General features: G+C 52.8%; 8 protein-coding genes across 8 annotated transcripts; 3 read left to right on the top strand and 5 right to left on the bottom strand.

Moving 5' to 3' along the window:
• Window positions 1–71: 71 nt before the first annotated feature.
• Window positions 72–1,799, top strand: BO80DRAFT_447665 (uncharacterized protein; the record flags this gene model as incomplete). The annotated part of the gene is made up of 2 exons (XM_025721618.1): window positions 72–599; window positions 657–1,799. The coding sequence occupies 2 exons, from the start codon at window positions 72–74 to the stop codon at window positions 1,797–1,799; spliced, it is 1,671 nt and encodes a 556-aa protein (XP_025572633.1).
• A 704-nt stretch (window positions 1,800–2,503) lies between these two features.
• BO80DRAFT_427607 (putative serine--tRNA ligase DIA4) lies at window positions 2,504–4,098 on the bottom strand. The gene has a single exon (XM_025720051.1). It carries the CDS (start codon window positions 4,088–4,090, stop codon window positions 2,561–2,563), a length of 1,530 nt encoding a protein of 509 aa, XP_025572634.1. The 5' UTR covers window positions 4,091–4,098; the 3' UTR covers window positions 2,504–2,560.
• Window positions 4,099–4,306: 208 nt separating this feature from the next.
• On the bottom strand, window positions 4,307–5,503 carry BO80DRAFT_427608 (cytochrome b561 domain-containing protein). The gene is made up of 4 exons (XM_025720052.1): window positions 5,232–5,503; window positions 5,149–5,183; window positions 5,016–5,078; window positions 4,307–4,965 (listed from the first exon to the last, which is right to left on the bottom strand). The coding sequence occupies exons 1-4, from the start codon at window positions 5,362–5,364 to the stop codon at window positions 4,471–4,473; spliced, it is 726 nt and encodes a 241-aa protein (XP_025572635.1). The 5' UTR covers window positions 5,365–5,503; the 3' UTR covers window positions 4,307–4,470.
• Window positions 5,504–6,145: 642 nt separating this feature from the next.
• BO80DRAFT_388100 (putative acyl-CoA:6-aminopenicillanic-acid-acyltransferase) lies at window positions 6,146–7,626 on the bottom strand. The gene is made up of 3 exons (XM_025717073.1): window positions 7,489–7,626; window positions 7,032–7,436; window positions 6,146–6,985 (listed from the first exon to the last, which is right to left on the bottom strand). Exons 1-3 carry the CDS (start codon window positions 7,543–7,545, stop codon window positions 6,347–6,349), a joined length of 1,101 nt encoding a protein of 366 aa, XP_025572636.1. The 5' UTR covers window positions 7,546–7,626; the 3' UTR covers window positions 6,146–6,346.
• Window positions 7,627–8,178: 552 nt separating this feature from the next.
• BO80DRAFT_504223 (uncharacterized protein) lies at window positions 8,179–8,643 on the top strand (the record flags this gene model as incomplete). Its single annotated transcript, XM_025724412.1, has 1 exon — window positions 8,179–8,643. One exon carries the CDS (start codon window positions 8,179–8,181, stop codon window positions 8,641–8,643), a length of 465 nt encoding a protein of 154 aa, XP_025572637.1.
• A 763-nt stretch (window positions 8,644–9,406) lies between these two features.
• Window positions 9,407–10,427, bottom strand: BO80DRAFT_447670 (intradiol ring-cleavage dioxygenase; the record flags this gene model as incomplete). Its single annotated transcript, XM_025721619.1, has 2 exons — window positions 9,407–9,750; window positions 9,800–10,427. The coding sequence occupies 2 exons, from the start codon at window positions 10,425–10,427 to the stop codon at window positions 9,407–9,409; spliced, it is 972 nt and encodes a 323-aa protein (XP_025572638.1).
• Window positions 10,428–10,999: 572 nt separating this feature from the next.
• BO80DRAFT_457586 (ankyrin repeat-containing protein) lies at window positions 11,000–12,690 on the bottom strand (the record flags this gene model as incomplete). Its single annotated transcript, XM_025722236.1, has 2 exons — window positions 11,000–11,079; window positions 11,745–12,690. The coding sequence occupies 2 exons, from the start codon at window positions 12,688–12,690 to the stop codon at window positions 11,000–11,002; spliced, it is 1,026 nt and encodes a 341-aa protein (XP_025572639.1).
• A 5,141-nt stretch (window positions 12,691–17,831) lies between these two features.
• Window positions 17,832–18,293, top strand: BO80DRAFT_388109 (uncharacterized protein; the record flags this gene model as incomplete). The annotated part of the gene is made up of 1 exon (XM_025717074.1): window positions 17,832–18,293. Exon 1 carries the CDS (start codon window positions 17,973–17,975, stop codon window positions 18,291–18,293), a length of 321 nt encoding a protein of 106 aa, XP_025572640.1. The 5' UTR covers window positions 17,832–17,972.
• Between the last annotated feature and the right edge of the window lie 453 nt (window positions 18,294–18,746).

Here is an 18,746-nt window from a genome sequence, read left to right on the forward strand (position 1 = left end):
GGACTTGAATGACGGCCCGCACACTGCAGCACTCGCTGCCGTCTGGTCACCGCGCATTTCCCCTGAGGACCATGTCCACCAAGTCTCCCACCACTACGGTTATCCCCATCGAAATGGTTTCCCAAGCTCAGGTCCTTGATCGTTCCCAGCCGCCCCAGAGTGCTCCTTCGTCCGTGTCGCGTCACTCTCACTCCAGCCGGCGACACCGTTCTAGTCGCTCCCACCATGGCGGTCTCACCCACCAGCTCCAGAACGACTTTCCTATCTTCACGCACACGGGCGATGTCGAGATTGTGATCCGCGCAGGGGGGCAGGAACACCGGTATCTCCTTCATCGGCTGATCTTGGCGCAATGTTCGGGGTTCTTCGAGGCGAGCACTCGCGAGGAGTGGTCGCGACAATCTGTTCCGCGGCCACCGAACTTGGACACGGGGGTCCTGTCGAGAATCAGTGAAGACACCTCTTCGTTGTCAAACGGGTCTACCCTCGCCCAGTCGGAGAGTGGAGGATCCGCTTGGTCAATCGAGAAAAGACGGTGGAGATATGAATTGGACTGGGTGAACAAGGCGGAGGACGAGGAGCCAATTCTGGTGCAAAAGGTCGGTATATCCGAGACATTGTGGGGTTCATAATGCAGATGCTGATCGTTGAGCCAGCCACCAAGCTTTTCCAGCGCCTTTGGGTACGATGCTGGGCAATACCCTCCGTCCGTGACCAAGCCGTCGAACACGCAAACGGGCTTCGTCCGGTCCATGGCAAACCTGGCCGGGATGCAGTCAGTGGTGAACCTGCCAAACCGCGCCAGTATGGCCAACTCCCCGGCGGACCCCATCATCCGCGACTACGACAACCTCTTCCGCTTGTTCTACAACTATCCGCCTGCGATCAACAGCGTCAATATTGCGACGGCCTACTCAGAGTGTAGGGCCCTTCTTAACCTGGCCGATATGTACGATGCGCTGCCTGTGACCGGACCCCGAGTGGACCATCATCTCCTGGGCTTTGGCTCTCGACTATTCAAGCAAATCGCCAAGTATCCCCCCAGCTACCTGAAGCTGGGCTATCTTGCGCGAAGCCGGGTCATTTTCTCCGAGGCGCTCATCCACGTCGTGGGACAGTGGCCGGCTGCACTGCCGCACCTGCGCAACGGGCCGTACTCGCCGCTCCCGAACGCCGTGCTGGACATCATCGAGGATAAGGTGGAAGACCTGGAAGACCTGAAGGCGCGCATCGATTCGAAGCTCCTGCGGCTGACCCTGACGACCTCACGGGGGGAGCGTGTCAGTCCGACGAATGCATACCTGGACTGGCTGGCAGTTTCTCTTTTCCGGCAATGGCTCGTCGACAGCACCACACCGCCGCCGACTCCTATTCTCAAGAATGGCTCGTCGAACGCGCATGCTAGCACGAGTAACCACAACGGTCGCGGCTCGCAGTCGACCAGCCACCGACCCACGGACTCTAGCTCCAAGCCCGCCACCACGGCACCACCCTGGTCCCCGGCGCGCGTGTACCGTCTGATCGGCTCCTCCAGCAGCCAAGCCTATCTGCCACATGAGGAGCTCAAACGATTTCTCAAAGTGCACCCAACGCCGTCATCGGAGTCGCTGTACACGCGCGAAGTTCTGAAACGGTTCGAGCGCAAGATGGACGAGATCAAGCGGCTGGCCCGCGAAATCGTCAAGCCGCTCATGCGCAACTTTCTTGAACTGGATCTCAAGGGCAGCGAATACAGCGAGGGCGGCTTACCCTATTTAACCTGCACGAAAGTCGGAGACGAGGATATTCCCTGGGAGTGACCTCGGCCCAAAGAAGTAACGACATAACACACCCTTTTACGCATTACGCCTTCGATACCCTGGTATTTACGGTTTAAGATACCTTACGATTGTTTGAATTTTCTTGGCTTTCATGTTACATCTGTTCCATGTTCTGTTTTACGAATGTCTGTTTCGTTTCCAGCTTTTTTCCACCACTTGTTTGATCCGGGTTCTGTTCCTGATACGATATGAATGTGTCCACGATGTCATGAGAAACATTTCTCTTTCTTCCCCTACCTACTCGCCCCTTTTGACTACCCATCCCATGAACCAGCCATCTAGTTAGGTTAGTAAGTACTCCGCTAGACGAATAAATAGTTAGTAGCGTGCATATGTCCTCAAACATCCGCCTTTTTCTCCCTTGCTTATTGTCCCCTCCATCCAGCACATAGAATCATAATCCATAAACGAATCGGTATAATGAATGTGTATGTCAGTAAAGTAGATGTTTGATTACTGGATATTGGCATTCGATAGAGAGAGGACCGGACTACGTTTTGTACTATACTGTACTTAGTACTATGTAGACCTCTATATGCTCCTTCTCGATTTAGTAATAAGTCACAGGTAGGAGAGTATGAGGTAGAGCAAGCGTATGTGGGTGATGGTGATGGAAGGAGGTGAGGTGAGAAAAGTGGGTATGTTTGGGTACCAAGTAGGTCGCTAGGGAGTAAAAGACGTAGAATACATTCATTTATTCACCATACTAGTCATACATCTATCCGTACATCTACGAAAGATTAATTCTTTCCAATAGATTCCATCCCGCCCATATAATTCCTCAACACCTCCGGAATAACCACCACTTCGCGGTCCGCGTCCCATCCGTTCTCCAGGATAGCGGCGAGCACGCGCGGAACGGCCATGGCCGTGCCGTTCACGGTATGCGGGAACCGGGATTCCTTGACAGGACCGCCGCGGACGCGGGTCCCCAGGCGACGACTCTGGTAATCGGTGCAGATGGACGCGGAGGTAACCTCGCCCCAGCCGGATTCGAGATCCGGAGCGCTGTTCTTCTCGGTGGCGCGCAGTCGCGACGGGAAGAGGACTTCGATGTCGCGTTTGCGGCTGGCACTGGCGCCGAGGTCGGTTGAGGGCATTTCGAGCACGCGGCAGGGGAGGTTCAGGGCGGTGAGGATCTCGGTCTGGATGGAGAGGAGCTCCGCGAAGAGGTCGTCGGACGTGACACCACCCTTGCTGGTGTCCGGGAGGTTGTCGGCCCAGGCGAACATCTCGACCTTGGTGAACTCGTGCACTCGGTACAGGCCCTTGGTGTCGACGCCGCGAGAGCCCGCCTCGGCGCGGTAGCAGCGGCTGGGTCCCACGAGACGCAGGGGTAGCTGGGTGGCGGGAATGTCGCGGCCGGCGTGCATGGCGGCGAGGGGGATTTCGGCGGTAGCGGCGAGGGAGCGTTGTGGTTTGGATTTGTCTTTCTCGGTCTGCTCGATGGCCCAGATCTGTTGCTCGTTGTGCTGGTCGCGGGGCTGGAAGCCGCAGGCTTCAGCGACGTAGGAGTAGACGAGGGAGGGAGGGGAGACGGGCTTCCAGCCGTGGCGGCGAGCGACGCTGAGGGCATACTGGACCAGGGCTTGTTCCAGCAGGGCGCCCTCGTTGGTGAGGAAGTACCAGCCCCAGCCTGTGGTGATGGCGGAGCTAGTGAAATCGAGAAGTCCCAGGTTGGTGCCGATGGTGACGTGCGAGCGACCTGGGTCGGGGCGAGTCACCCACTCGGGGGGTGACTGGGGGTCGAAGTTGATGTAGTTGATCAGGATTGGGTCGGCGCCGATGGGGGTGTGGGAGGAGGAGAGATTGGGGAGGGACAGGGCCAGACGGTTGATTTCATCGGCACAGGTGGTCTTGCGAGTGGACATGGCGTTGGATTCATCTTTCAGGCGGGTTGCTTCGGCGCGGAGGGAGGCCAGGTCTTCGCTGGGTTCGGAGCCATTGCTGGCAGCACTGGCGATTTTGCCGATAGCCTTTTCCAATTCCTTGATGCGCGATCGCGGGGTTTTGAGATCCTGGTCGAGACGTCGCGCTTCATCGGACAGCTGCTGGATCTTGAGAGGGTATTGGGCGTGGGCGGGATAGTTGCGGTCGACGCAGTTCTGAGAGTAGAGCTCGGGGTTTTGGCGGATGTGCTTGACGTCGGGGGTGGGTTTGGGGGCCGTCGCCGGTCGGATGGTGTCCGGTCGGCGGGCCGACGAGGAGAAGGGCCGACGGGCAAACAGCCTGCAATTGAGGCAGACGTAGGGGGGTCTGGGAGGCGCCATTGGAGGTGAGAGAAGAAGAGAAGTTCAAAGCAAAAGCGACGATGGCGGACGTTGAAGAAGCTCCGCGGCCGCCTTTCCCGTTTGGGCGTCCGGAGCCACTTGCTCGATTAGTCTTTCGATACGGAGTAGTGGCTATACGAATAAGCATTAAAACAATGTACTGCTTGCTACGGAGTATAATAATCTGTGGTCATTGCGATCAATCAGATGCATTTGGTCTCTTATCAACCTGCAAAAGATCCTCCAATGTGCTTTGTTCAGCTACTCATCTGTGCACTACCTCACTATACAAACTGTGCCTATCATGAGAATCCCACCAATTGTGCAAAGACCCGAATCCAGGCCATCGTACCCATCATAATCATAAATAATGTCACATCTCACAGCCCCAACTTATGCTTCTTGATTCTGGCTCCCACTCCCACCACAATCAGCACCGCTGCCACCAGCACTCCCCACAACGGAATTGCCAGCACGTTCAGGTTATACGTCGTCTGCGTTGCCGCCGCCACGGTCGCCAACTCCAGGAGCAGTAGCACGTATCCGGACTTCCGATGGTACTTGTAGAGGCTCTTTCCCCGCTCCACACTGCCCAGGACCTGAACAGGGACGAGGTACTGCACGACGCCGCCGAGGGCCTGAAGGATAATGACGATGTAGGTTATGAGACCCAGCACGCCGTGCGGGGAGGTGAAGCGAGCGTGGTCGCCCTTGTTGATTTCGATGATGATGAAGGCGGTGATGAAGGCGAGCACGCTGATGGTCTGGATGACGTAATGGATGATGGTTCCCAGGCGCTTTTGGTGCGGAGTGGTGGTGGGTTGCAGGATGAGGGCTGCTTGGACTTGCAGGAGGAGCGCCGCGGAGTTGAGGAGCTGGAAGATTAGTTTTGATGGTGGTGATGATGGTGTTGGCGGTAGCTTACTGGATGAGACGAGAAGAAGATCAACGGATGCGTCAAGATCCCAGTCCAGACGAGGATGGCAAGCTGAAGGGCAGTTTAGTAATGATTCCATTTGCAATGTATACAGATTAAATGGGATGGGTGGAATCCTCACCATCCAGATTCCGACCTGGGCAGCGCTGGCGGTGCCTATGAGATATTAGCCGGATAAGCACCACCCACCGATCAGCAACTCACCTGTAAAGAGGTTCTGGTAGATAGCAGCACTCTCTTTCTGGGGCACATTGCCCGGGGTTCCCAACAGAGGCGCATCCTCGCGCTCTTGGACGGTATCAGGGTGTTCCTGGGGAATACCTGTGGCGGAAGCCATGGCGACTCGATGTGGAGGATCTACACGATTGTCCGGTGGGCCGTGGCAGGCAGCTCGAGCGCGATAACAGTCCGTCTTATATGGGACGTGGGAATGACGAATTCGGGACCGCTGATTGTTCATCAGGTGGGGAATACGCGCAGAACCAATCGGGAGAGAGGGATTAGAATGCTTATGCAGAGGAATCCATGGATCCAGTGGGACGTGATAAGCATCCCACATGTCGTAGGTAGTTACCTACTAGTAGTCATCCCCTCTCCTCTTTCTTCTCTATACCTCCGCCAGTAAGAAGGGCCTGGCTTGTAAACACGACTCCTCCCTCCTTCAACCTTATCTTCCTTTTCAAGACACCAAACTCCGAATCCGGCATTTCCCCTCATCTATATTTTCACCTTCTCCTTGCAGTTGAGAGTGATTTCTGTTTCAAAGAAGGGTTCACCCCAGAGAGTATGGTCGGAAACGAACCACCACAGCCACCGACGGAGCTCCGTCTTGTGGATTCCCTCCCAGCCATCACCGCTCAAATGCCGAAAATCAAGCAGAATATAACTCGTGTTGTCATCTGACATAAGCCAGAATCAAATCTTCAAATTGGTCAGTCGGCTTCGAGGGTATTTCCGGTGAAGATCCCGCCAGTAGCTACGGAGTAAACAGATCTCGTTGCTTTGATTTTTGAGACGCATTGTGGAGCATGAGGAGTCGGGTTTACTAGCACTAGAATTGCATAAGGTGTTAAGTTCGATCAATCTTGTAGATATAGAGAATGCGTGAAGTTCATAGGGAATGATCCTGTCGAGTGATTCTCTATCCATTGTCTACCACGCCGAATTCGAGGTCCATGGCTCACTCAGTGGCTTGGTGGTAGATACGAACAATATTATCGGGTGTGTGACAAGTCAGGACCGCCACATTCTACTTTCCGTATATCGGACCAATCCAACTGAGATATTGCACACTCTCTCACCATCCACAAGGAATATCCTCAATGCCATGGCATCTTCACAACGGCAGTCTCCTCTCCCGACCCCGGCCGACCAACCACCACCTCTGCCCCAAGGTTTGCTGGGTCTAAACGCATGACAATGTTGAACAGTGTACATGTGCGCGCGATCTGCTGGCGCGTCATATCCTCCTGGCCACAGACCGACTGCGGAGCGTTATACAGATCGGAGAAGACCCTCTCTCGAAACACCTGAGGAATGATACAATCCTCCTCGAGCACCCCACTGTCAATCAGTTCGCGGGACAACTGGCGAGCGCGGGCCAGACGAACAGGTGACCCGGACAACCACGGTGGCTCATTGACGTACACATTCTCCAGGAAGTGGTTGGTATGTATAACCATGCCATACTCATCTGGCTGGAGATGTACATCCCCGAGCGGCGAGAGTTCCAGGCCCAGTGAGCTCGTACTATCTGCGATCAAGATATGCTGGCTGGATCCAACTCCACCCAGAGACTCTAGTTTTCGCACTGCATCGCCAACGGAGCTGCTCTCCAGACATAGCCGCAGAGCAACATGAATAGGCAATTTCGAGCCGACACATGGATGTGCACGAATGGCGTTAAGACAGGTACCGATGCAGGCGCTATTGAACCCGATTTTGCCCACGATTCCGGCCTATGCCGTCAATTACTGATTCCATCAATATAGAATGTAGACTCACCTCAGCAACCATGTAAATAGTCGGCTTTCCGACCTGCATAATCTCCATAAAAGCCAAGTTCTTCTGCACCAGGGGTGTAAAATCCCAATTCTGAGCCAGAATCCGGGAATTCTCGCCTCTCTTCCACGAAAGACTCGTACATCCATCCGTAAACTTGCCAAAAGTGATCTCACTCCGACAATTCAAGGCCACGATATCAAGGAGCTTCACTCCCGCACCGTCCGCGATCCCCTGCATTTCCTCATGAAGATGGGGCGTGGCTCGCTGGATGGTGGCGCTAAATTGCTCCGCCTCGAGACGGACAGCATCCCAGGAGAGATTGCAGTTGACGCGGAACATCTCGCCGTAGATGGAGATTTGGCTGTGAATTTGAGAAAAGAGGTGCTGGCCATGACTGAAGCCGATCTGGGTGGGTTATCAATAGAGGTGAGGGGTATAGAAAGGGGAGGATCTCTACTTCTCTTGGAGTGCCGGAAAGCACCAGTTTCGGTGGCTCTTCGATCTTGGAATGCATGGTGAAAGCAACGTAGTTTGATGATTGTCAGGAGTTGTGAGAGTCGTGACACTTGGAACGAGGAGATGCCAGGGATCTTCTTATCAACCCTCAGGCTGCCACGGGGTGTGGGACGCTCCCGCGGGAGGGGACAGTGATAGCTGGCTATCGGTAGTAGAGTGCGGGGAAATCCCCACTGATAGCAGAGGTACTATGCATCTGCATCTAAACGTACCCTGTCTCATACTAGAAGATCAATACAATAAACATGCTGACTCCTTGCAATCGATCCAAACGACGGAACGACACGCACAGCCGCAGTCAACCTATTCACCTCTCATCACCATCAAGATGAGCCTCACAGCTGCAGCCACAACCCCACGCGCGCATTCTGCCCCGTTTAACACACAATGGACTATATGTTCAAACGAATTTGCAGGTGCTTGTATTATCTTTCTCTCACTCACCTCCTTTTCCATAACACTTATGGATCTCACGAGCACTTGTTGAGGACGAGATACCAAAGTCCAATATCAAAAATCACCATTACGATCAACACCCAGTCTACGTCCAAGGCCAAGGCCAAAGTGAATACCATAACCAACCATCAACCACCAACCAACAACCCCAATCCCCATCTCATCCAGAAAGAACATGACCCAATCCACGCACGAAATCCAAACCACGCTCACAACCCTAACCCTCATCCTCCACCGCCACACCACCCCCGACGGCACGGCGCATCGTCCCTACGGCACAGACTGGATCGTCTTCGTGCGCGCCATGCACCGCCTCCTCGTTCTCCAAGGTCTGATCTCTCCCACTGACCGCTTGCCCATGGACCCCTGGGAGATGTTTCTGGATGAGTATGCGCCGAGACGGCCTGGTGGGGCTGTACGCGAGGGTGCGGCGTTTTATCCAACGGGGATCTTGGTGGTTAATGGGCAGGGACGGCGGGGAGGTGGAAATGGGTTGAGGGTGAGGTTTGAGGGGGTGGATGAGGATGAGGATGAGGATGAGGATGAGGAGGAGGATGGGGAGGATGGGGAGAGGGGCAGGGAGAGAGTGAGGGGGGAGGTGGGGAGTGGGAGGAGGAGGATTCCGAGGGGGGTTTCTTGAATCTGGGTATCTGTTTTTTTTTTTTCGGATTTGGTGGATGCTTTTGATTGAGGTGAGTTGTGGGTGGATGGGTTGGGGGGAGGGGAGGGGTGAGTGGTGATGGACTGACTGACTAACTGATTGATAGAGAATGCAGCAGATGAGGCTATCTTGATGATGCCGCTGCGGATAGGGTTGGTAAGCGCTGCATAGGATGCAAGCTGGTAAGTATATCATCTTTGCTTCACCTTTCCCCGCCAGAAAGTAGGTTTGTGGTGCAGGAAAGATCTAACGGTGCCTAGTGAAATGTGTTTCAGGGGATGTAATATGTTGACAGCCACCTTGTCTATTCGATCAAACGTGGATAAAGATTGAGATGGATCCTGTACGGCTGGATTCAGGCGTTTTGTTCTTTCGGCGCTGGAGTCGGGATTGAATGCGCCAGGTCAGGCGAGGTGTGATATTCCGGTGTTGGTTGGTTGGGAGCCAAACTCAGAGAACCTTAGCGTGTTAAGCTGGTTTCTGCTGAGGGCCTTTCTTTTCTTTCGCTGCTTTATTCTAATTGAATCCCGTGGGATGGGAAATATATCTCGGCTGCGACACAGTGGCTTGGGCTCGAAAACATCTTTCTCTGTATCTCTAGCTTCTAATCTATGAGATAAAGAAGGGTTATCTGTACAAATCTAAGGGTACAGAACGAAATTAACCACAATCATCATACCTATGGTCCTTGCATGTAGGTGGATGCTGACTTGGCTCGCAGTGTCCTCCGAACTCAAGCGACCTATTTATTGAATGTCTCGATCGCCGTCGTGTCCACACCGATGGTAATGTAGCCATACATCCCGTTAGCCAAATCCTCGCCATCCACAGGAACAACCGACACAACCGGGTTATATCCGCCCTCTGTGTCCTGAGAGAAAACAGAGTCGTCTGCATTGGTAGTCCGGTTGATCTGAGTATGAGAAGCATAAGGTTCCACACTCATAAGCTTCTCTTCGACATCCTCATCAAAGTAAATCTGGCCAGTGCTGACGGTGTTGCTGGCAATGATGGTGCCGTTTTCGCGGAGGCTCCAATCGGTATGCACTTGGACGTGGATGTGGATGGCACGGTCGACATAGAAGCCTAATGCGTGTCAGTAACTATGACTGTGTAAGAGTCAAGGGTGTCTTACCAGGGAAGATAGTCTTCATTTCCATGACTCCGTTCTCGTCGGTGGGCCACATGCCACGCAGCCAGGTGGTATCGTCTGTGTGCAGGTCGGTGACACCCAGGTCATAGTCGGTAATGTTCAGCTCCGAGAGAAGTTCCTCGAATGGAGTGTTCGGCGAGAGATGGGTAAATGAAGAGTAGGAGCCGGTTGCATTGCAGTGCCAGAAATCGAGAAGGGCGTTGGGCAAAGGCTCGCAGGTGGCCATGTCCAGTACTCCCACGTCGAGCCACAGGGGTATGCCTACTTGGTCCTCTGTCATATCTTGACGCAGGGTCTGAGAGCGTGGCCAGACATACGGACCACGAGTCACCTCGGGAGTAAGAACGCAGGTGTCATTCTGGATGTTCTCATAGTAAGGGGCTTCTGTGGTGATCTCGAACGTCGTGTTGTGGCCGGACCTCTCCCAGCGCTTCTGCATAGCTCTTTTGGCCATGCGCTGCTGATTGAAGTTCGCGACATGCTCGGCACATCGCTTAGCCATGTCGCTGCGTCGCTGGATCTCTGCACGGGGCAGGATATCGTGCGGACCAGGGTGGGCAATTGCTGTGGTCGCAGCCAAAGCAGTAATAAGGAGATTTGAGTAGAACATTTTTGGCAGAATCAGACCACGAACAGTTTGTTGTGTTGTTGTGGTTGAAGGGCGATACAGACGCCTTTATATGTCTCGAGAGGCCTGCTAAGATGGACCTGTTCCGGTCCAAATGCCTCATTGCCATAATGGCCATTATCTTGATTGTCCATTTGTGGACCTTCATATCCACAGCAGGAGCACGTCTTGCTTGGCAGCTCCGTTCTCTGCCTGCGTCTGGTCCAGAATCTTCACCACGAATGGATGCATCGTCAGATCCTTGGCGTACCTCACGAGAAAGATAGGTCAAGAGGACGACTTGTATGTCCCGGCTTTGTAAAGAAGTTTACCTCATGGGTCTTCCCATGGATCTGCATTTGTCTCGGCAAGTTCAAATTTCCTTTTAGGGAGCAAAGGGCGGTTCTTGGCTTGAGACATTACGCAACAGTCCCAAGCCCAGGAGATTGCTTCGATCCAGAGAATCGTCATAGATTGCTATACATCGGACAGGTAGTGGCCAGGCTGCAGCATAAAAGGCTCAAGGTTATTGGAGGATGGGATGTCCCGAAATGATCGGCGCTGTTCCAAGATCACTAGTGATAGTGGAGCATCGCAACTTCCGCTGATTCAGCAGCATCGCTCTCTGGGGTCAAGTGCCAAGAATGGTGGAGATCTGTTGTCGCAGTGCTGTACCGTGGGGGAGTATTCAGCCGGAGATAGGGACTGGCATGGATTTGACTAGGGTGCAGGATACCGGATGGGTTTCTGGAACGAAGGATTTGATTAGCATGGACAGCAGAGATGGTAGACATGAAGCACTTGAAATGGGCTACCTCGATTTCAAAGAGTACAATGCAGGCCTCTGGATGAAGGGTATGAATGGCGGCTATTACCTCAAGGGGCACACCAAGCACTGTGTCGTCATCCGTGCAAACCTTGGTCGTCAATCGATGTTCCATAATCACCTATGGAGAAGAAACGGCAGTGCTGGAAGAAGCCATTCGCTCCCCGGGATCGGGATTGGGCATGGTCCCGTGCTCATCGGCGGAAATCCACCCATGGCCTCCTGGCCCAAGAGTTGCTCAAACAACCGGTGACTCTCCTTTATCTTTTTCGCTTGCTATCGGAAAAGCAAATGTCGTGCCAATCTTGATAAAATGTGCCTCGCGCCGTCAACCACCACCGCAGGCTCTATATTCGTCTCATTAACGCCATCGCTATCATCACTCTCCTCATGATAGCAAACCACATGGTCAGCGTTGGGAACGGTAGGAGAAGGCCAATCAGGAAGATCAGGATCCAACTCCTCGTCAAAGTCATCATACCACGAATCGTCACTGGACCTGACCTCCCCATCTAGGGTGGCTCCTTTCGACTGCAAAAACTCAACGATATCCTCCGCCCCTTTGCGCTTCGCCACCAGCAAAGCTGATCGACCCGACTCATCAGCTCGGACTCCATTGTCCAGCAAAAACTGCACCATCGACATGTCCTCCCGCCGAACCGCCAGCTTCAACGAGCTCGAATGATCCTTCGCTCCATGTTGAAGCAACAGCCGTATAATATCGCGTCTCCTACCCGCGACAGCTTGGTACAGCGGTAAGAAGCAATATAGATCGGGATCCGCTCCTCGAGCCAACAGAATCTGGACCAGATCGGCCCGGCCACACTGGACAGCCTGACACAGCGGCGGATGGTCTGCACGGCGCCGTCGATATCGGTGGGGCTCACGCCAGGTATTGACCCGACGAAGTCCCCGGTAGAAGTTTGCCTGCGCGCCCCGGTCCAGAAGAAGTGTCACTATGTCTTTGTGCCCGGCTCGTATGGCAGCGATCAGGGCCGACTGGATGGTGTTGATATCAGTCGTGCTATACTTAGCTGCACGCAAGGGGTGGGTTACGATATCTGTCAGATAGGGTATGTGGCCTTCATCACTTTCTACTGAACCGTCGGACCAGACGGAATCGCTCTCGGACCCGGAGTCGAGGGCAGCTCCGTCTAGGATGGCCTGTCGGCGCCGTTCCGAGTGTGGGAGTCTACGTGATTTTCCCACGGCGCCTTTTAATCCGTCTAGCAGCTTGCCGACGAGATGTTTGTGTCCTTGTTTTGCGACGAAGGGCAGTGCTGATGCATGAAAATATTGACTGTTGTATTTGTAGAGGAAGTCTATGAGGATGTGGTAGAAACGACGGTTGGTACGGACGAGTGCGTAGACGTCCCGTTGATGTCGCAGGTAGGATGAGATGATAAGAAGAGTCTCGGTTGGTAGATGGGCGAGTGGCATGGTGGAAGTGGACAGGGCAAGAATGCGGACCAGGGATGTCGGGGTCCAAGTGGCTACTTATACCTTACGGTTGGGGCTCAGGGACTTTGGCGCTAAATTAGCGGGTGCGGCCCTACTTGTTAGTGACATGCGTAGGGAAAGTAGTGAACTAGAGCGACCACCGCATGATTCGGCCGGAATCAACAACAAAAAGATACGAGCCGCTATATACCCCAGTCTGAACAACGTGTATGCTTCAATTCCGCAAACTTGGCCGCACATTTTTCGCACAAAGATGTTTCTTAAAATGGACCTGGTCTCTTTGTGCTTCGTAGGCGATATTGCTGCTGGTGGTTGCGGGGTTTCTTGCATGGTAAGAATGATCGGATCGAGGAACACTTTCAATTGCGATCGTCACCCCAGAGGGAATAAGCGCTCGGGTCGGTAGATGATGTCGGGGCCCCTGGAATTGTGAATGCTCATTCGAACTGGGGGGTGTATTTCCCATCGTTGTTGATTCGCTTCCTCTGACAGTTATGGGATGTCGCCGGTTCAGTACACTTTGCTCATTCTAGGAGTCTGGCCGTGGTTAAATCCAGTCTGGTCGTGGAGCCTGGGATTGGTTCCTTTAAGATGATGTCAAATGGTTCGAAGACCATGGCTGCAAACTTAGTCAAATCAAGGCTGAGACGGAGGCATGACTATCTGGGATCCTAGAACGGTACATTACGCTTTTCTACAGCAGAGCGAGAGCATTTGTACCATTTTTATTCCACCTATACCCGGGCCAAGTTTGTCACCCCTGAGGATCGGGCGAAATGGCGGCATCACTTTACCAGTACGAAGAGACTGCACACTGGCCCCATTATCATGTATTTGGGCAAGGCAATGAGGGATAATATGTGCCATAGTAAACGAAGCTAGCCTATGGAGAAGTTGGCGTTGACTGGTACTATTTTGAGGCTGGCTGGAGATCAGCCTTACTGAGTTATCGGATGACGAGAAGCTTGCATCCTCTTTGTTGCTTTTGAGAGTATTTTTGTTGTACGCATATCCGCCATCGCCATCTAGAGTGCAAATAATACGGGAACAATCATGGTCAACACCCTGCCCCTTCTTATAGGTCCTAGCCTGGCCTTGTCTTGTTATCGTTTGGAGGAATGCACCCTCGCAATATTCGCACCCTGGGACCAGTTGTATTAACTATGGACGTGTCAGTAGAGATTATTAGGCTTTGTTTTGCAGTGAGAGTATCTTAATCGACGGTTAGCTCAGCAAGAACACCCCCCTTTTTTTAATATCATCAAAATCTAGGTTTCAAAAGTAGACATTGACTTGAGCCCACGGAAGCCAAAAAATCAAACCAAAGCCTGGTGAAGAAGAGGGCTGATCATGTGCCCACGAGGCTCCTTCCATTCTGGATCCCCAGCGGGTCTTCCTCTGGATGCCCGGCTTCTTCTCTTTATCTTGCCCTCCCATCCACCAGATGTCATTTTGCATTGAGATGAAAATCATCATCCATAAACCCGGGCTGATTACTATTGACATTGCCACCCATTCGAGTCTCGCCCGAGGTTGGGAGAAGGCGATGCATTGCTGGGTCAGAGAAGTCGTTTCCATTGGAGGATGTCGCTCAGGACTGCTAATGATTGCTTTTTACTCCCCCCAGGTCGAAGCCACACCACATCTCTTCGCTTCTATCCTCTGAAATTGTCCTGATCACTACTTCGTCCGATTTCTTATCTCCGAAGGCAACCCGAGCAAGAGCCCCGCGGCAAAAGAGCTCCGTAAGGAGCAAGCTCCTCTGGCGAGAATATCAACATGTGTGTGGTACAAGCAGCTCGGGCCACCACAAACTCTGCCACAAACATATAGCTGTGTAACCGCAGCAAAGCCATTGTTGATGATCTAAGCCAGTCAATGCGGTAATGTGTGAGACCCAAGCATCGTCACCATGGACCCCCCTTATCCCTGGAAGGCAAGAACTGTCCCCCCATGGCGAACATTGATGTGTTGTGCATTTGACAGGGTCGAGGACTGGACTAAGGCCCTATGGCCAGAGTGGCCCCCAGACTGAACAAAGGCTGCTGCTGAGCAACTGTGCTCTAGGAAGGGCTAGTCTCTCGTACATGGCTGGTCTTCGCATGTTTCATTGCCTGTCGCCTAAGGGTGCAACCAAGCCAGCTGTAGTGACGATCGGGCAGTTATCGGTAGTCACGATGCTTATGATGCATGGCATAGACTTGAAACTAGCAGTGCATGTCTCTGTGGAATTATCGCACGCAGGTGGTCGTGATTCCTCGCCTTGTCGGGTGTCATGCAATGGTAAGAAGTGAGTCAACATGGCTTTTCCCTGTTTTCGTCAGTACAATCTCACAAAGTTGCTAATATGACTTGTTCAAGTTAGTGATGAAAGTAAACCCAGCAAGGTGACCATCCTTCCTCCACACAATGATAGACAGGTTTGCACTAGACCTTGAGGTCCCCGGCAGCCAAAACCAGATGCGTGTGTTGAATCTGCAGTGTCTGTATGACGATATCCATGGCCGCATTATTCGAAATGAGTGACTTTTAGAGTTCACAACTGGTTCTGTTTCTTCTTCTGGAAGCCTTACTTCCGGCTTTCAGTTGTGTCACGATCAATATATGCTCTACCGCCCGAGTCGCCCCATTACCACGTCAGGCGCGGGAAGATAGAGCCGACGTCTTGAACACTGCAGTGATCGTAATCCATTCCCCAAATCAGATTTCCGTTGAGTGAGACCAACTATCTTTTCGTTTACCGGATTCACAACATTGTCCGCCTCCCTTTGATCCCGAAGCTTATTTTACCCTCTCGTTACAGTCTTCCTATGGGAACCACAAGACCAAGTGCAACCCGATTTCTAGCTGGCAATAATGGGGTGACGTTGAATGCGTGGGGTATACTGGAACCGTGGGGGCTCGATGCAACAACTGTGGTTCAGTAAGTCTCGGCGCGACGGCAGTGCATGTTGTCTACCTCACATCCATGGGCAGTGGTTAAATTTACCGGTTTTGGAGAGAGATCTCAGACCTCACAGACGTCGCCAGCAATACTGTCTTGTGCTGCTGCAAGCACATCCCGGCCACTTTATTGAGCAGGCGACCAGACCATTGTAGCAGCGTTGCGGTCATTTGCTCTTTACGTCCACCGATGCAACATTTGTCGCCATATTGGGCGCCACTATGCATAACCTGTATGAAGTTGAGACACTGCTGCTCCTCACGATGCCCCAATGCCTGTTCAGGCATATCGATTTCTGATAGAATTCAAGGGATTGGCCGTATAACTCATATGGCATGAGTCGTATACAGCTGCACTCAGTCTCAAGTGGCGCCAGGGGATGGGCCTAAGCATATGGAACGCAAGAGCAGGTTGCAGAGGCCCATTGGCCGCTCAAGAGTGTGGGCATGCGAATATTGTTCGAAATGCTGGGGCAGACACCTTAGGGGCGAGTCTGCCATAGCAGCACCGATTGACGGGATGCTTCGACTTAGAGTTACTGTCTGGGCATAGCTTCTTCAGTAACACCACAGCTCTGATCTTATTTTGTGTATTCGACAAGCACTGGCGGAGGCTCTACCATATCCTTAACCTAACCACCATAGTTACTATGGCATATGTTCCGGGATGAAGTCACATGTCACGATGAAGCTTCCGCGGGCATCACGTTCGTCACCTCAATTGCGGACGAATCGACAACTTTCAAGAATCTCCACCGCGCGTCATAATGAAACGAGCAGGAGCTACATTCATGATCACCAACTGGGCCAAAAATAGCAGGTTGCCTGAACTCTAGATTTCATATACTTTAGGAGCGATTGCACTACACCGGCAAGGAGCCCGTTGACTGCTCCGGTCCGCATGATCAACAGACACGGATGGAAGCATGAACCATGCATCTGAATGCAGGGAATGGAAAATTCGGCGTCTGAGGCCCACCCGGGCCAACGGCGTCTAGTGATCCGAGTAGTTTGGCCGCCTCGTTTCGACGGGCCGGTCAGATGTTGGGCCCAAGAGGTATACTTTCGCCCTGGATTTCAAAGGGAAGTATTTGGACATCTTGCATAACTGCAGAGAATAGGTATTTATTTTTCTCCCCCTCGGATCCGATGGCTAGCATTCCCACGGACAGTCACACAACAACGCATTCAGCGGCTACATGCATATTGCTCGGAACGAGCCACGAATCGGGGATTATTAGGGAAAATCAAGAAACCAGACAGCCCCTATAGTCGTCAAAGAGGTTGCCTTCCAAGATGCGCAGATCCCAGGGAAAACCCTGCGCCCCCGTTTGTGACAGCTGTGGGCCTTTGACAGAGTTGGAAATCCCTCTCACGGCGAAGGGGCAAAAGCAGCCAAAGTGGATCGAGCCGGTCAGATCGTCATATCCGCGGAGCGGGTTGGTTAGGGTTTTTGCCTCTCAGGGGCGAGCATCATCTCCCTCTTAGGCCCCTTTTGACGTCCTTGCTTGAGTGTAACAAACGAGTCGCATGGCCTCGGATACGGTCGCGGCACGGTCAACTGTCAGTAGAGTTCATGTGTGTTTGCAGTCCACTACATATGCAAGCACCACATCAGCAACAGGGTCTGAGAATTACCGTCGTCCATGCAAGCCTGGGCCGTCTCCAGTACCGCGATACTCACCGACCTGAGCGGGCCGACAGACGGCCAGGTAAAATTAGCACGAGAGGGGAAAATGAAGCAAGAAGGTTCTGCAGGGCTTAGGCATGCCACTCTCTAGACCGACTTCGGTTGCGGCAGTGTCATCCAGAGGGTTCCACAATCCGTCCCAAAGAAGAACAAACGAAGCCCTCGTTCATCAGGGGATTGGCTTGCAGCCATCATCACGAGATAGCCGACACAAACGGGTCGGACACAGATGGGCAAAACAACACATACGGTGAGAAATTTATAGAAGCATTAGGCCATCAGCCGTTGCCTTCTGTTGTGCAGCGTCATTGGCGACAGGTGCATCTGATAGCATCACCGGTATCACCTTGGTGGCTGTCACTGGATATCCTGGGAAGGCTGCAACGGGGGCGATAAATTAAGATAAAGACCGGCACGCCTCAGCCTTCACCAAGAGTCGCTCCGCACTTTTATTTCTGGGCTGTTATTCTCCTCTCTTTTCAAGGAGCTTGACATCGTTTCCTACAATTTCCTCGAGAATCGTCAGGGTCTCATCAGACTACTCGCTCTTTAAGTCTGACTCGGAGGTCCCAATTGACAAGTCACGCACTTTATTCTTGCAGCGAGGGATTCACTGGACGTTGCCACCATGCCACCGAAAGTCGCTCATCAATCTGCTTTCCCTGAAGCGCGCGGGCTCAAGTATGACGAAACCGATATGGCGCTCTTCCATGCCAAGCTCTCTTACCACTCCACGATCGAAGAACGCATTGCGTCGAAAGACCCCAATCTGGCATCCATCTCGGAACATCAAGCGCGGATTCTGCGGCGCTGGGAGATGCTCAAGCATTCGGAAAAAGAGATGGCGGACAAAGGCAAGAGTCTGTCGCCGGCCGAGAAGAAGCAGCTAGCGCAGTACGAATGGCGATATAAGCGATTGGAGGAGTTGGTCACCAAGAGCACGGGCTAGGATACGGGAACCCATGGCACCATCATCACCCTCGCCATCACGGGAGTCATTGGGTGAAGCATCACTGGCGTTGGTTTATATTAGACTCAGCAGCACATGATTGTCGTTTCGAGGCATCCGCAGGAAACTTGACCGGCGGAAAGTGGTCTTTCTTGCTTCCTTTCTTTCCTTCAGGATATTTGGGTCTTAATTCTGCTCCATCTCTTCATTCTTTTGTTCATGTCTTCTCTTATGTCACGTTTACTGGCCATTTGCCGTCCATGTCGAGCCCTGTACGTACAGACCTCGAAACGAACAAGCTCCCATATTTATGTCACCATCTAGCCGGTGTAGCACCGAGTCAGACTCGGACGATCCCCTTGCCCCAAGACGTCAGGCATGTAACCTCGCCCATTGACCGTCCACTGCAACGGTAACGTGTGCACAATCACCACCGAACCGCCTGATGTGTAT

The sequence above is a fragment of the Aspergillus ibericus genome, assembly GCF_003184845.1.
Source record: "Aspergillus ibericus CBS 121593 unplaced genomic scaffold BO80scaffold_37, whole genome shotgun sequence".
In the NCBI taxonomy this organism is placed as follows: Eukaryota; Fungi; Ascomycota; class Eurotiomycetes; order Eurotiales; family Aspergillaceae; genus Aspergillus; species Aspergillus ibericus.